This window comes from Perkinsus marinus (assembly GCF_000006405.1).
Source record: "Perkinsus marinus ATCC 50983 genomic scaffold scf_1104296959626, whole genome shotgun sequence".
Lineage (NCBI taxonomy): Eukaryota > Perkinsozoa > Perkinsida > Perkinsidae > Perkinsus > Perkinsus marinus.
The window spans coordinates 59568-77169 of NW_003206352.1; the positions used below are offsets into that span (position 1 = coordinate 59568).

A 17602-nucleotide genomic window follows, 5' to 3' on the forward strand; every position below is an offset into this window, starting at 1 on the left:
GCCTATGGACTATACCACTGACAAATCTGTTTGGTGGATAGAGGGGCCGCTATGCCCACGCGCTATACTACTGACAAATCTGTTTGGTGGATAGAGGGGCCGCTATGCCTATGGACTATACCACTGACAAATCTGTTTGATGGATAGAGGGGCCGCTATGCCTATGGACTGTACCACTGACAAATCTGTTTGGTGGATAGAGGGGCCGCTATGCCTATGGACTATACCACTGACAAATCTGTTTGATGGATAGAGGGGCCACTATGCCTATGGACTATACCACTGACAAATCTGTTTGATGGATAGAAGGGCCGCTATGCCTATGGACTATACCACTGACAAATCTGTTTGGTGGATAGAGGGGCCGCTATGCCCACGCACTATACTACTGACGAAGCTACTTGATAAATGGAGGGGCCGCTATGCCCACGCACTATACTACTGACGAAGCTACTTGATAAATGGAGGGTCCGCTATGCCCGCGCACTATACTACTGACAAATCTACTTGGTAAATGGAGGGGCCGCTATGCCCACGCGCTACACTACTGACAAATCTGTTTGGTGAATGGAGGGGCCGCTATGCCCATGCACTATACTACTGACTAATCTACTTGGTGAATGGAGGGGCCGCTATGCCCGTGGACTATACTACTGAAAAATCTACTTGGTGAATGGAGGGGCCGCTATGTCCATGCACTATACTACTGACGAAGCTACTTGGTAAATGGAGGGGCCGCTATGCCCCCGCACTATACTACTGACGAATCTACTTGGTAAATGGAGGGGCCGCTATGCCCACGTACTACACTACTGACAAATCTACTTGGTAAATGGAGGGGCCGCTATGCCCGCACACTATACTACTGATAAATCTACTTGGTAAATGGAGGGGCCGCTATGCCCGCGCACTAAACTACTGACAAATCTACTTGGTAAATGGAGAGGCCGCTATGCCCACGCACTACACTACTGACAAATCTACTTGGTAAATGGAGGGGCCGCTATGCCCGCGCACTATACTACTGATAAATCTACTTGGTAAATGGAGGGCCGCTATGCCCGCGCACTAAACTACTGACAAATCTACTTGGTAAATGGAGGGGCCGCTATGCCCACGCACTACACTACTGGCAAATCTACTTGGTAAATGAAGGGGCCGCTATGCCCGCGCACTATACTACTGATTAAGCTACTTGCTAAATGGAGGGGCTGGTATGCCCGCGCACTATACTACTGTTAAATCTACTTGGCAAATGGAGGGGCCGCTATGCCCGCGCACTAAACTACTGACAAATCTACTTGGTAAATGGAGGGGCCGCTATGCCCACGCACTACACTACTGACAAATCTACTTGGTAAATGGAGGGGCCGCTATGCCCGCGCACTATACTACTGATTAAGCTACTTGCTAAATGGAGGGGCTGCTATGCCCGCGCACTATACTACTGTTAAATCTACTTGGCAAATGGAGGGGCCGCTATGCCCGCGCACTATACTACTGACAAATCTACTACGTAAATGGAGGGGCCGCTATGCCCACGCGCTACACTACTGACAAATTTGTTTGGCGAATGGAGGGGCCGCTATGCCCATGCACTATACTACTGACTAATCTACTTGGTGAATGGAGGGGCCGCTATGCCCGTGGACAATACTACTGAAAAATCTACTTGGTGAATAGAGGGCCGCTATGTCCATGCACTATACTACTGACAAATCTACTTGGTAAATGGAGGGGCCGCTATGCCCGCGCGCTATACTACTGATTAAGCTACTTGCTAAATGGAGGGGCTGCTATGCCCGCGCACTATACTACTGTTAAATCTACTTGGCAAATGGAGTGGCCGCTATGCCCGCGCACTATACTACTGACAAATCTACTTGGTAAATGGAGGGGCCGCTATGCCCCCGCACTATACTACTGACGAAGCTATTTGGTGAATGGAGGGGCCGCTATGCCCGCGCACTACACTACTGACGAGGCTATTTCGTGAATGGAGGGGCCGCTATGCCCGCGCACTATTCGCCCGCTCTGAGTAAGACTAAGTTCCCTGCTAGATCGACTATGCCACCATTGAGATATGTCGCACTCGTTCGATAGCGCAATCCACTCGGATGAATCACTTTTGTTCACTTCAATTTAATGATTGGCAAAGTTGTGTCAAGAGGCATAATCTTCTGGATCCGGGAGAGGTTTGCACGCATATACAACTGTCTCGCAGTTGCGGCACGCTGCAACATCGCGCGCACCGCAGGGATAGCCAATGCACTGAGGTCTTTAAGTATCTTGGGTAGTTATGATTCGGTTTGGCTACCGCTGACCGGTAATAGCTCCCACTTTCGCCTCTCCCTGCACGACCTACTCGCACTCATAGCACCGGTTTCCTCTTCCTCTTCTGCATTCCGCCAAGTATTGGATCACTGGCTGTTGTTACCATGACCAGTAATCTCTATAGGATGTTATATCTCGCTTCTTTTATGCTATAGTGAAGCATCAGTCGAGCATTATGTCTCTTCAGCTGAGTCTCTCTGTCTGCACCACTGTGACCCTAGCATCCCCACTCATCTATTCAGCGTGAGGAACTGAGAACGATTATTCTTGCACTATTGATCTTTGTTGCGAACTTCAGGCATTAGCTATGCCTCTACACTGTTGCATGCAGACACAGAAGGTTTTTTCTGGGCCTTGGCTAAGTTGTAACTGGGAGTCAGCCATGGCATTCAACTCATTCTACGAGGGGGAAAACTTTGCGCTTACGTGCCGCACCGCACGCATGAACATCAACAATGGATAGTGATATCAAATAACCCACTACACAGAGATAGAAGATAAGATACAGCGGGGCGTAGTATTGTCGAACGGAATGGTAGATGGTACAACTCACTTTCTATACGATAGCGCGATTATATATTACGTACAGAGACAGTGTATTGCGTTGAGCTGCTAGCTCAAGAGTCATGCGCTATCATGCTAGCGTGTACTGGTAGCGGCATATGGTTGGTCAATAATGCAGTCATAACGACATTTTCTGATGTTTGTAGGGTGATCAATTTTCCGGATACAGCTTTCTTGTTGTTAGAGTCTCTGGTGAAAGATGTTGCATTATTAGTATAGCCGGAAGGAATGTTTGGGTCGAGTTTGCTCTCTTAGTTCTTGTCAACAACCATGTCTGGGAACAAATATCTCATGTTCAATCTAGCGGCAGTTGCTACAGCGGCCCCCTTCTTTGCCAAGCATCAGTCTGTGGGTGGTAAAGTGTCTATAACCATTGCTACTACCAACGATGTCTATTCAATGTATGCTCGTCCAATGTCTGGGAATGGTTATTACTTTGAGGGTACTCCTTCTGAGCAGTTTTATTCGATCTGTGAGAAGGATGCTGACACTTGTTACGGTACGGCGGGTGCGATGGGATTTCCCGAAGCTTCTGTTGATAAACTGTATAATATCGATCTATCAGCCACCGGTGGTAAGGTGATGACCAAGGAGGACAGTGGTTGTGTGGATCCTTCTAAGTTCGATGATATGGTTCGTGATCCTTCATCTGCATGGGGTAATACGGCCCAAATGGCAGGCACCTATAAGTACCTTGGTCTGACTGCCGATACTGATGAGTATATCAGCATGCTCCCCGGCGATTTCGTTGCTATGTCTTACCTCTCCTCCATCACGTATGGTCAGCATATGGTGGATATGATGAACGCTGGTGAGATAGACTTGGTGGCATTTGGGAATCATGAATTCCAGTTCAAGAATAAGTGCCCTCCTGCAGACCTCGGTAACCATCCCGAGTATAATGATGTGTGTGTTGCATGGAATATGGCCACTGGCAACTTCCTCTACCTCAGCAATAACGTCTTTGAGGATGCTAAGAAGACCAAGCTATTCGGTTCTACTCTGAAGGTCCCTGATGAGATCTCATTTGTCAATGCCACCGTGCCAAAGAACAAGAAGATCTTCAATGAGGAGACTAGCTACTACGCTCCCTCTGGTGACTACTGGTTTAAGATGGTCAAGGGCAAGAAGGTTTGCTTCACTGGCACCACTGAGACTTCGGCCGCTAGTGATATTGCGGGGAAGAGTAACGTGTGGTTCTCCGATATGATGGAGTCCGCAGTCGAGGCTGCTCGCAAGATGAATGAGGATGGTTGCAACTTGGTTATCATCCTCACTCATCAGCGTGAGGGTTATGATGTCCTCTTATGGAGGAAGGCTGTTGTGGAAGAGGGTATCAAGATCGATGCTATCATTGGTGCCCATGATCACTTCCCTGCTTTCTTGAATCTTCAACACCCCACTAAGCCTGATATTATAACTCCTGTGTGGAAGATGGGTATGGATGCTCAAATCCTCGGCAAGTTCGTATTTGACTTTGATGATCAACATCCTAATGGTAAACTCCGCTTCGCTCATGCCATTCCGGTGTTGGATGGTCAGTGTGATCAGCACTTCATCGGTACGGACAATGAGGAGTGGTGGAACAATAACGTGATGCAGACCTGGTCACACTGGGTACAGCCTATCAAGCCTCTCCAGGATACTAACATAAGCAATTTGTTATTTGCTGGTTTGTACGACACTGCGGATATCCGCTCTGCCGAGTCCCGTGCTGGTAACATGCTGGCTGATCTATTCCTACGTAACATTTCAGCTCATTTTGCGGCTCTCAGCGGTGGTAATTTTCGTTATGGTTTGAGTCAGAACTTCACAAAGCGCCTTCCCCTCGCTGCATTGGGTTTGTTTGAAGAGAATCCTTTCCTCGATGGTATGGTCTCCTACGACATATCCTTAATGGAGGTCTTTGGCTATGTGATCTATTCGGCTCCAATCGCCATGGGCGGTCCTAATGCGCCGCGTCCGGTCACCTCTGGTTTCGAGATCGAGATGGATCCTACCTCTACTCAACATGGTGGTGTGAAGTTCATCCGTTTCACTGGTACGAGTCATATGGCTGGTATTGTCAACCGTACCCAGACTGAATGTGGTCATCCGACTTTGAAGTGTGGTGAGATTATTTGGAATGCTGAGGAAGGTTGGAAGGTCGATCCCTTCACTATGGTCGTCGTCACTGTTCCTGCGTACAATGCGAGATACTCTCCGAACGACGCCCCCACCTTGCGCAGGTCGTACCATTTGACTCAAATGTCGGACCTGTGTAGGCGTGGTGCTGATAGCTACGCCATCGACCTCAATGGAGAATCCACATCCTTCGCTTGTCCCCCTGGCCCCGACTTCTTCGACTACTTGAATAAGCAGTTGCCCTGGACTGATTGTGGATATGTCGATGGTGGCTCTACCACCACTCCCAGTCCGGTCATCACCACCACATCAGCTCCTAGTACCCCCAGCAGTACGACAGAATCCTCTCGTCCTCATTACACTGAAGAATCTGTCAAGAATGCCGATAAATTCTGCCAGAGTAAATCTGCCGGTTCTTACTGCAAGTATTGGCAAACTTCTGAGGGTCAAGTTTGTCACGGCACTGAAATATCGTGCAGTAGCTTGTTGGTTGAGGGGCGGAGATTGGCATCAGTTGCTGATGCCGACTCTTCGACCTGTTGGGCTCGTCTCGACTCCACTATTCTCAAGAGGTCTGTTCATGTCTGGACTGATGAAGCTGTTACTCCTGAGGATGCTGAGGTTATTGATACTTCAACTCCGATGGCCGAAGGATCAGTTGGTGCTGGTCTGCTCCTCCCTAAACCATGGTATGTTGGTGGTGAGCATCCTGAGGATCTGAAGGTCTATGGCATTAGCGATCCCGATGTTGAGTCTATGGAGTTGGCTAATCTTCCGGTTCGTCGTTGGTTAGAGAAGGCGTCTGGTGCTAGCGAGGATGACCTTGTGCTGACATCTCCCGTTGAGAGTCCTAAGAAGACTGTTGGTCAGTTCTACGGCATGAAGGTTGATCCTCGCACCATTCTCGCTCTACATCAGTAGAGTTTCACGTTATTGTTCGAGTAAGTCGAGTGATATGTAATGTTGTAATGGCTTTTTACTGTAGTTTTGTCAGCGATAAGAATCGATGTGTTGTATACTTGATGTTGTACCGTACAATTTCGCGGTTGGTGTATCTGTTGTATGTTATGGAGTTTCTTGAAACTCAGAAAGCTTATCATTTCTCTTTCCATTGTTGTTCTTGTGCCATATCTTATCTCGGTTTTTTAATGCGAAGCTATATCAGCTCGTTTTCACGTTCAATTCAAAGTGGCTTTAGTTCGTAGTACTAATTATATTTCCTTCTAAGGAGTAACGGGCCAAACTTTAAGAAAGGCATTGCATTAGTGGACTAATAATGTTGGATGAAACTCATGTGTTGCCCAACTTGGTGATAATGCAATGCTGTCCAGCAGGACCAACGTTGACATAACTTCAATATTGCAGTCCCGAGGATGTAAACACAATGGGTACGGCTGCAAACATGAACTGTATATTGGTGCGATTCAAGCCGTAGCGTCGGTGTTGTACTCGAAACTTGCACACAGTGGCGATATCTCTGCGAAAAAGAAAATAGTGAACAGTGGCCACAACATTCATGCGTGTGACGTTGATCACAGGATAAATGCTAGTCGAGTGACACTTGTTAGGCATAGCGGCGTACAGTATCATGCTTGACCTTACCTCTCGCAGTCTGGGGTACCCTACTGCCATGAACACAATGCAACGGGATGAGAGGACACGATAGCATTCCTATTATAGGAACATACTACCATTCGAACAGCATTGCTCGAGCGTCGCTTGCATCGATGGCAACGGCCCTGGAGTGCGCGTAAAGGGTATCCATCGATCATAGTATTTGTTGTTGTGACAACAATGTTATCACTACTGCTGGTCCATTACTTTGTTCGCTATCGAACAGATAGGAGCAACTCGATGAGCTAATCTCGTTCTCGCCATCTTCCCAAAGCCCCCTTGCGTTTGAGTGAACACGGTTGTATGAACGGTAAGGAAGGTCGCGGCGAGTATTAGTTTTCCGTTGACTCCACCATTCTTCCAGTAAACTGCCTCTTTAACACTATCTTGAGTATTGGACTAGAATTGCAACTTGCATAGAGGGAAGTGATAATCCATCAAAGACGTGACCAACCTCAGAGTACAGAGCACGTCTCGCAGGAACAGTTAATCTGATGGGCTCATCACAGTTGTAAGGGTCGTAGAATATAGAATCAACCAACACATTTGCCCAGCAAGGGTTCTTTTGATGCCAGAAAATTTTGTCTCCAAGGGGAGAATTTTATGGGGACAAGATACTGCGTTCAGCTGTTAGCTTAGGATCTCGCCGAGAGGGGTATATGTAGCGCGAAGCTTGAGGTCGACCCCCGTACCATTCTTGCCTTGCATCAGTAAGATGCCCATTGACATGAACAGTCTTTGTTTATAAATGTGTTCATCAAACTTGTACAGTGCTACGTGAAGCTTATGTTCATAATCTCGTTTGTGCTATAGGTTATCTTGATTATTCAACACGTGCTGTATCAGCTCGCTGTGATGCTAAACCCGAAGTGTGTTGAGTTTTCAGTGCGCACATTACGGAACCCACTTTGTCACTATTCAACACGAGACCAGGGGATTATGAAGGAATGATGACAGGGACTAGTAGTAACAAGTAATGAACAAATGTCGAATAGGTCATCTCATTCGACGTTTTTGATACTCTCGCATCTCAGTTTCAGTAACTTGGGTTTCACTAGTCTCTTTCCGCTTCATGCGTTTAGCTCGATCGCACAGTTTCTTCTCGTCCGCTTTGAGCATCATTTCAGACTCCGTGTCTGAAGGCCTTTTCTTGGCAATCTCGCTAGGAACACTGTGATATAGCTCAGGGTCAGCTAGAGTGATGGAGTATTGACTCGGCTTGCAGACAACACGCTTCTCTTTAATGTTCGAGAAGAAGTTAGTGAGGACAGTTTGAATGACTGGGCAATCCCCGGCCGCGTTCTTAACCAGAACAACAACATAGTCAGCATCGGGATTCTGGGCAACAGCGAGCTCGTTACGGGACATCTCGAACTTGATGGTACCCTCAGATCGCAGTGTTCCCTTCACTTCAAGCCGGACCCAACGAGGACCATCCTCCGTAGGATTAGAGAAGACACCTTTAGTATCGAGTAATTCGAAATCATACCCGAGCCGATCGTCCACACCATCGCGACCATGGTCTGGATAGCAGGCCGTCCTCGCGCTGGTCTTCCACCAGTCAAGGGAGAACTCCTCAGCATAGATCTTTTGGAGTGTGTGGGCAACGAACAATTCCGCGAGGATACCAGCGTCCTCAAGTTTACCCTTTATAGCAGAGTCGAAGACCATTCGCAGACCGTTGCCTGGTCCATGCCGTTTAGTCCTATAGAAACGACCTTGCGAATTGCGCAAGGGATGGTAGGAAGCACTTTGGGGAGCACTCGAGGTGGAGGATACGGACGATAACGACTCGGGAGGAGGAGATGACGACATATCAACTGAGTCGGGCCTTATCTCATACCACTCCCCAACGAACACAACACCAATAAGACCACAGCACAGCATATCTCCATGGATAGTATAGTCCTATGGTGCCTCCCGTCTCGGCCTACTGCCAGGTGGTCGTGGCCTCACCCCCTTCCCACGTGGCGGCAACAGTGGCCTCTTCAACGCCCCTGGCGATACCCCCCGACCTTTACCCCCCTTCTTAGGCCCTCCACTGGGTGAGGGGGGTGAAGGGCTTGGAGCCTTCGGTATGGACTTCGGCTTACCTTGGACCACTATTGGCTGAGACCTGTTCGTCATCATCATAGCAGCGCGTGCCGAATTACAAACTGTTACTTACTTTTCCGCCTCTACCGTACCGGCCGGTTCCCTATCCCCTTCACTTCCCTGTGGTCGTCCCTCCGTGTGAGGAACACTGACCCCAAGGATGGCCACCCTTTGGGCCTGGGCTATGGCCCTCTCCCGCTCTGTTTTCGACATAGACTGTAGCAATACATGATTATAATACTCAGTGATTTCCTCATCAGCATATCCCCTTCTACGAAGCTCATCTTTCCATACGTCCATCCTGATCAGATGCCCTCTATGCAGTGTCGGAGAAATATATGTTATCGCTTCCTAAACTCAGGTATTATAACACTTTATATACGAATTCGTGTACAGTATAAGAACTTCCTCAACACATGTAGTTGACCATGTACACCTCCCCTGCCCTACTGTTCGGCCACCGGCCTACTCCTCCAATACGCCAACTTCTCATTTTCCGCTTTCTTCAACAACCGACACTCCAACCGTAAGAGCTCCAATCCGTCCACCCACACCTCTCGATCCCTCCTTATTGTCCTATACCGCTCCTCAATACTCTTCCCCTCTGACAACCACCAACAAGTGAAATAGCGCGCGCCCGAGTGATCGATTTGCATTGCCTACCACTGTTCTTGTATTTGAATGAGAAGTAGTTGGACTGATCTGTGTCGCGGTGGACTGACGTAATAGACAATACCGAAATCATCACATCTGGATCTTCCGGATCTGCATAGTTCTCCTATATCACCAACATGGACACTTACCATACCTTTTTCGAATTCTCGTCGGCTTTCCCAGAGGCACCAAAACCTGTGAAACCATCCATGGCCACACATTAGTTGTAGGAGCGAGATGTGACCATTTCAATGGGACATAGTCCCTGGCCCAGCCCTTCTCCTGAGCCTTCTTCTTAAGCTCATCTATATCGGGCTCAGAGTCACTACTACTCCGGGGGAGCAACTCGCATACCGCTGCGAATATTTCTTTCCCTTTCCCACTACCCCCAAGACGCCTTGTGGACTTCCGACGTTCGAGTCGGCCTTGTAAGACCGACGCGAGGACTTTCACTTTCCTACTACCAGTGACATTCCTCTGTACGTTGTCACCCATCACATCTAGCACTTCGCCATCTATACAAACACACATGTAATTGCGATCTGAGGAGAGCTATTGCGATTCCAGCAATATGCTTAGCTCGGGGGTTTCCTCACTATTTTATGAAGGACGATTTTGGGTATAAGTATCCAAAAATCAACGATGATATCACAAAATTTCCTAGCAACACATGTGGTTGACCCCCCGCACTGTGCAATTCGGAAAATGTCTGTGGTCTGAACTCGGCGAAAGAGTCTATCGAAGCCCACGAACAGCTATACTTACGAAAATCCTGAGGGGGTGCGTCCGAGACAATATATACTCGATGAATGTATTCGAAAAAACCACACCTCAAATTTCGAACCACACGGCTGGGCTCCACCGAAAGTCAACTCCAATCGAGTGAAATCAGCTTAACACACGGCGAGCTCCCAGGCATAGCATCCGATTCCACGCAAGAGGCTGGGATATTATCGAGCTGTGATTATCTTTCTCCTTGTGTGTTGACCTACACAGTGCTGGGTGTATGTCCGGGTCTAGACCTTCTACTACGGGGTCCTCATCAGCGTCCGAGTCTTCATCGATGTTACTATCCACTACGACAAGGTAATGATTTCAAGGAGCTGTGAAGTGTACGCATTTAAAGATGTGACAGTCTCCTGCCCGATTGAGTAACCTCTTACTGCAAAACAGTCTAAAACTATAGACGTTTCTATTGTTTAAAGCTTCTCCCATATCGTAAAATTTTACGGAAAAAATATGGAATTTCTGCGAAAATTTTACGTCTAGCAACATTCCTGAATGATGATTTTACGGTAAAAATATAGAACTTCTGCGGAAATTTTGGGAAAATATTATCGTTGGTTTTTGCACACTTTTCACCAAATCATATGTGAATTTTCATAATGTAGCAATGAAACTCATGAGCTCAACTGAGGAAACCCACAAAATTTCACCCGTTTCACTTAAAGTGGCGTAATACTCCGCCCTATACAATGTCGCGAAAGACAATTTTCACATCACTAGTTTCCCCGCGGTGATAACTACCTTTCCGAAAAGTGAGGGTCAGTTGTCCAGCCACGCTGCCATCCTTAGCGTGAAGTTTGTGACTAAACCGTCACTCAGGAGGAAGAGCATATCGAACCCTTCCTACTCCTTTCTGGCGTTCAAAAACTTATCAGCTTGCTTGACGAAATGCTTTTCGACAGACCATTGCACTAAACCGATGAGAGTATCCGAGCGCGGGCCCGACTTCTTAGCCATCAACGACGCCTTCACATGAGAACACCCTTGAGGAATCATCAATCGTCTCGTCTCCTCCCATTTTGCATTCTTATTAACTACCACAGGTCATCATCAATGTGATCGTTTTTTTTTCAGCGGAGCTTATGAGTTTTCTCACTAATCACAGAAAGTCACCAAAAAATTTCTTCAGAATTTTCATATTTCACCACACGTATTAGCAATCTGCTTACCCATGCTCCTGCAACACTCATACTTTGCCTCCACCACAACATAGAGATTAGCTGACCCCAGGAGTGACGTATTCCTGAAGTCCTTTGCCGAGTGAATAGTGACCGTAATAGGAAAGCTCGGGTACTAAAAAACGCGTCTCAAAAAATATATATATGTGATCGCTTTCCTCAGCTGAGTTTGTGATTTTCCTCACTAGTAAAACATACAAATTCGAGTAGAAGTGTATGTAAGCCTTTGAGAACTTCTTAGAATTTCCTCAGCATTTTTTCACATTGTCGTCACCTTGTCAATGCCCCATGCCAGGAAGAGCTTGTCCATACCACAAACGGCTCGAATATCAAAACCTCGCCAGCACTGCTTTAATTTCACGAAGCACCATCGTAGGCTGAGGCTAATAATAAAAATGTAACAAGAGGAGCTCATCCAATCCTACCAGATACCACAAACTGCGCAAATCGCGAAAAAACCGGTAGCTGATCCAACGGCCCCTAGAAGGCCACCACCGGGGATCAACATAGAGACCATATTCGTGCCGGCACTCGCGATGGACATAGGAAGGCTGGAATGGTATGCTGTAGAGGCTTACGACAGCAGAGGAGGAGCTCGGGTAGAAAGGCTTCTTATTATCATATATAGTAGAGCTTCGTCACGAGCTACCGATGCACAATACCACAACTACTATTGGTAAGGGTTAGCAGATACTAGAAAGTATAGGGCGAATAAATGTAGTAGTAGTAGTTCGACTCGGTGGTAGTAGATAATCATATGAGAGCTCTCTACCTCTAGATGAAAATAGCCAACTCCTCACATGAGGATGAATGCGAGCTCACGTAGACAATCTCCTTATTAGCACATACTTCCACAACTCGAAAATTCCCTTTTGAGAAACATGCTCCTGAATTCGATGCTCAGAGCTCCTCACGATCGTCCTCAATCAGCATCCCACGACTCGTGAAAATTTTACGTCGAGCTCGCTTAGCCGCGTTAAACATGGACTGAAGGCTCGGCTGAGATGCTCTCCTGCCACTACTGTTATTATCACCAGGCCTATTCTCATCATTGCCTAAGGACAATTCCGGACCTATTCTGAATCTTTGCAAACTACCCTCAAGATACTCATCGTCGTGCCAATCGAACTCAAGTGCTCTCTTTTTTTCGATCTCTTCGATGGTAGACCACGAAAATCTAATCTGCCGCGGGAATAAGAATACAGGATCCACCACCTGTGACGGATACCACTCCATCACCACATCGTAGATTGAATACCTCACCTTCTCCAACCACTCCACCGTCTGAGCGTCCCCAGGGTAGCCGCTGCCCACCTTTACACTCCTACAAAGCGTCGCCACGCCTTCTCCCTGATAATATAAACCATGAATAACCAACGAAAATTGAGAAAAGCGTCGGGACCCCCAGGGTTTGATAACAATGGTAGAAATGATGATCCTAATGTGGTGATGACATGCATATGGGAACTGGTTGAAGAATGTGTTCCTAGTCATACGAAAAATTCAAAATGAGTTCTCCCTTCGAAAACCCTGGAGTTTCACAACCCGTTTTACGTGAAGTGGCGTCGTAATACTCTGTGAAAAACTCGATATTCGCGATAATATACAGTAGTCGTGAAATCTGTTTTTTTCATATCACTAGGGTAGTTCCTGACGCTCACCTCAGGATAGTACGATATTTCCTCCTCAACGAGCCTATCCCGAATGACCTTAGCACAGATGGAAGCTGCTGAACATATAGGGTAAATCGCATCTGCTTTTTTGCACACCTAAAACGCCTTAGAACAACTCCACTATTTATCGTCAGCTCTTACCACAATAGTGTCAACTCCTCGGCGTTTGAATATACTACTGAGCTTATTCTGGTACCTCTCAGGGTCACCAACAGTATCAACGTAGACCTCTTTAACGTTGATGCCCTCAGACAGGGCGTGCTCAATCAAGCCTATGGCTGTCTCGTGAGAGATTCTATTTAAGTTCACTTTATTCCTGATGTCCAATACCATCACTACCACAACTAACCTTACTAGTACTACTACTACCTCCTGAGCATTTTAGTGCTGATCTCATGCGCGGTCAACACGTGTACGGCGAACCCAAGGACCCCATCATCCTTGAGGGCCTCATTATGAATACCCTCGAACAATTCGCTTCGCTTCGCCTCTGATGATACACAATTTCCAATCCCTACCAGCACTGCGGACTACCCCACCAGTGAGCTGTTTCGAATCGTTGAATCCCATCTTCCCTAGTGCGTCACTTTTCCTTATCTGTGATGAGCCTACCCCACTACAAAGTCGGTGGCTTACATCACTGATAGCAGCACCATAAACCATAGGACCGAACACAGGGCCTCGACCAGCCTCGTCTATGCCAAGTTGGTAATAACGCGCCGCATCGTCCTTAATATTCAACAACAGCTACTACTATTACTGGTTCGCTGCTCTTCTTCACTACCTTAGCCGAGTTCTTGCAGCACTCGAGCTGAGCGTAGATCCCCCCAACTTCCGTTACTTCCTTGGGGAGACAGGATAGTGCCGCGGATGATGAAGAGCCACCAGTGCTGGACATTCAGATGGCTTTATCAAGGGTCCTGTTTAAGAAGCGAGACTACTGGGGAAATCCTCATTTCTAAAGAATAGGCGTCTTTTCTAAAGAAGTTTAGCACACGCTCTCACCTGCATTTCGGTTTAGCCTTGGATTGCAGTCTGGCAAAAATCGCGCAAAAGCTCCTTTGAACTAAGCGCTAAGACCCACTTCCTGAGATCGTTTCCAGAGCTGGTTCTATGAACAGAAAATCCCAGAATCGTTCATAGAAACGCCGCTTCGACCAGGGGTCCCGATGGAGGCACTCGATAAAGGAATGCTATTTTTAAGAGAGAAGGCGAGCCTCCGGCGGCCCGCCGAGCCTAAGCCGCATCTTTAGGGCAGTATTCTATACTAAGCGGTGCTCAGGGATGTGAACGAATGTTCCTATGCTAATGTACCTTGGAGGTTGTGGTGATAGCATTCGGACTGGGATCGCCTCAAGCCTTCAGCACCCTTCAGCAGTGATATGCAGATCCTGTCCACTATCAACTCGAGCTATCAAATGCTTAAATTGTCCGACATACGACGTTGCAACTGAAAAAAAATCTGGAAAATAGTCGAGACTCGGGTTTGAACCTGGGCAGACGATTTGCGCATGAGAATTTTTTCGCTCGCCCTAAATTCGTCATAGATGGGGTAAATTCAGACAAAATCCAGCTGCCGCTGCTAAGCTCCGACAATGGGAAGGCGAGCTGTGAAGCAGGGAGCCGCTCGGCCGGTTCGACTGCACGAAGCCGCAGAACCAGCCGAGATTGCTGCGCAATATTGTTCTCGTTCGAGGGCTAGTCGAACGATTCGCGAACGTGTTCCTCGTGTTGTGTGTTTCTGCAGCTACTGGGTGGACTCCCACCGTGGGAGACGTTTGTGAACTCGCGACCAGTAGCTCAGATGCCCGACCGTGCTCAAACCACAGGCACTGACTGCTCGGAGGTATCAGTGGTGGTGTTGAAGCTGAGTCAGGTCGAAATGTCTCCGGTTTGGGGTCTTCCCTGGGGCATATTCTCATGCGCGCCCCTAATTCTGCCGCCCCGCCCCTAATTCTTTCGCTCCGCCCCAAAATTTTAGAAAATGCCCTTATATTAATACAATGCCCCTAAGTCAAAACAAAAAGCTAAAGCCGCCTGCGGCGCAGCATATCCTCATGGCTTTGGAATCTCGAGGATAGTCAAATCAATAGGATGCACAAATAGTCAGTTTCCACATCATTTCTTTGTCACTTGGTCGCAACAGTCAACTCCGTATGCATTGAGGAAATGCAAGGGAGCAAGCTCTTGTAAGGGCACCGAGCTCAGTATCAACGATTGCCGAACTTCAGTGTCTCGAATATCATATCCGTGGCTATTCCCATACAGTTCAAGTATACACCCAGATTCTGTGAACTATAGAGTGGGGGAGCGTGGACGGAATTTGACCGTCAATATCAACGATTGCTGAACTTCAGTGTCTCGAACATCATATCCGTGGCTATTCCCATACAGTTCAAGTATACACCCAGATTCTGTGAACTATAGAGTGGGGGAGCGTGGACGGAATTTGACCTTCAATATCGTCGATTGCTGAACTTCGGTGTCTCGAACTTCATATCCGTGGCTATTCTGATACAGTTTAAGTATACACCCAGATTCTGTGAACTATAGAGTGGGGGAGCGTGGACGGAATTTGACCGTCAATATCAACGATTGCTGAACTTCGGTGTCTCGAATATCATATCCGTGGCTATTGTGATACAGTTTAAGTATACACCCAGATTCTGTGAACTATAGAGTGGGGGAGCGTGGACGGAATTTGACCGTCAATATCAACGATTGCTGAATTTCGGTGTCTCGAATATCATATCCGTGGCTATTCCCATACAGTTCAAGTATACACCCAGATTCTGTGAACTATAGAGTGGGGGAGCGTGGACGGAATTTGACCGTCAATATCAACGATTGCTGAACTTCGGTGTCTCGAATATCATATCCGTGGCTATTCTGATACAGTTTAAGTATACACCCAGATTCTGTGAACTATAGAGTGGGGGAGCGTGGACGGAATTTGACCGTCAATATCGTCGATTGCTGAACTTCGGTGTCTCGAATATCATATCCGTGGCTATTCTGATACAGTTCAAGTATACACCCAGATTCTGTGAGCTATAGAGTGGGGGAGCGTCGACGGAATTCGACCGTCAATATCAACGATTGCCGAACTTCAGTGTCTCGAACATCATATCCGTGGCTATTCCCATACAGTTCAAGTATACACCCAGATTCTGTGAACTATAGAGTGGGGGAGCGTGGACGGAATTTGACCGTCAATATCGTCGATTGCTGAACTTCGGTGTCTCGAATATCATATCCGTGGCTATTCTGATACAGTTCAAGTATACACCCAGATTCTGTGAGCTATAGAGTGGGGGAGCGTCGACGGAATTCGACCGTCAATATCAACGATTGCCGAACTTCAGTGTCTCGAACATCATATCCGTGGCTATTCCCATACAGTTCAAGTATACACCCAGATTCTGTGAACTATAGAGTGGGGGAGCGTGGACGGGATTTGACCTTCAATATCGTCGATTGCTGAACTTCAGTGTCTCGAACATCATATCCGTGGCTATTCTGATACAGTTTAAGTATACACCCAGATTCTGTGAACTATAGAGTGGGGGAGCGTGGACGGAATTTGACCGTCAATATCAACGATTGCCGAACTTCAGTGTCTCGAACATCATATCCGTGGCTATTCCCATACAGTTCAAGTATACACCCAGATTCTGTGGACTATAGAGTGGGGGAGCGTGGACGGAATTTGACCTTCAATATCGTCGATTGCTGAACTTCGGTGTCTCGAACTTCATATCCGTGGCTATTCTGATACAGTTTAAGTATACACCCAGATTCTGTGAACTATAGAGTGGGGGAGCGTGGACGGAATTTGACCGTCAATATCAACGATTGCTGAACTTCGGTGTCTCGAATATCATATCCGTGGCTATTGTGATACAGTTTAAGTATACACCCAGATTCTGTGAACTATAGAGTGGGGGAGCGTGGACGGAATTCGACCGTCAATATCAACGATTGCCGAACTTCAGTGTCTCGAACATCATATCCGTGGCTATTCTGATACAGTTCAAGTATACACCCAGATTCTGTGAACTATAGAGTGGGGGAGCGTGGACGGAATTCGACCGTCAATATCAACGATTGCCGAACTTCAGTGTCTCGAACATCATATCCGTGGCTATTCCCATACAGTTCAAGTATACACCCAGATTCTGTGAACTATAGAGTGGGGGAGCGTGGACGGGATTTGACCTTCAATATCGTCGATTGCTGAACTTCAGTGTCTCGAACATCATATCCGTGGCTATTCTGATACAGTTTAAGTATACACCCAGATTCTGTGAACTATAGAGTGGGGGAGCGTGGACGGAATTTGACCGTCAATATCAACGATTGCCGAACTTCAGTGTCTCGAACATCATATCCGTGGCTATTCCCATACAGTTCAAGTATACACCCAGATTCTGTGGACTATAGAGTGGGGGAGCGTGGACGGAATTTGACCGTCAATATCGTCAATTGCTGAACTTCGGTGTCTCGAACTTCATATCCGTGGCAATTCTGATACAGTTTAAGTATACACCCAGATTCTGTGAACTATAGAGTGGGGGAGCG

At 47.2% G+C, this 17602-nt stretch overlaps 4 protein-coding genes across 4 annotated transcripts; 1 reads left to right on the forward strand and 3 right to left on the reverse strand.

Moving 5' to 3' along the window:
• Positions 1-3168: 3168 nt before the first annotated feature.
• On the forward strand, positions 3169-6161 carry Pmar_PMAR010471 (hypothetical protein; the record flags this gene model as incomplete). Its single annotated transcript, XM_002773057.1, has 1 exon — positions 3169-6161. One exon carries the CDS (start codon positions 3169-3171, stop codon positions 5941-5943), a length of 2775 nt encoding a protein of 924 aa, XP_002773103.1. The 3' UTR covers positions 5944-6161.
• Positions 6162-7574: 1413 nt separating this feature from the next.
• Positions 7575-8458, reverse strand: Pmar_PMAR010472 (hypothetical protein). Its single transcript, XM_002773058.1, has one exon. It carries the CDS (start codon positions 8449-8451, stop codon positions 7633-7635), a length of 819 nt encoding a protein of 272 aa, XP_002773104.1. The 5' UTR covers positions 8452-8458; the 3' UTR covers positions 7575-7632.
• Positions 8459-11240: 2782 nt separating this feature from the next.
• Positions 11241-11892, reverse strand: Pmar_PMAR010473 (hypothetical protein; the record flags this gene model as incomplete). Its single annotated transcript, XM_002773059.1, has 4 exons — positions 11241-11265; positions 11363-11463; positions 11623-11731; positions 11774-11892. 4 exons carry the CDS (start codon positions 11890-11892, stop codon positions 11241-11243), a joined length of 354 nt encoding a protein of 117 aa, XP_002773105.1.
• Positions 11893-12248: 356 nt separating this feature from the next.
• Pmar_PMAR010474 (ribonuclease hi large subunit, putative) lies at positions 12249-13919 on the reverse strand (the record flags this gene model as incomplete). Its single annotated transcript, XM_002773060.1, has 9 exons — positions 12249-12403; positions 12446-12563; positions 12612-12698; positions 13010-13117; positions 13163-13337; positions 13391-13511; positions 13561-13618; positions 13658-13750; positions 13782-13919. 9 exons carry the CDS (start codon positions 13917-13919, stop codon positions 12249-12251), a joined length of 1053 nt encoding a protein of 350 aa, XP_002773106.1.
• Between the last annotated feature and the right edge of the window lie 3683 nt (positions 13920-17602).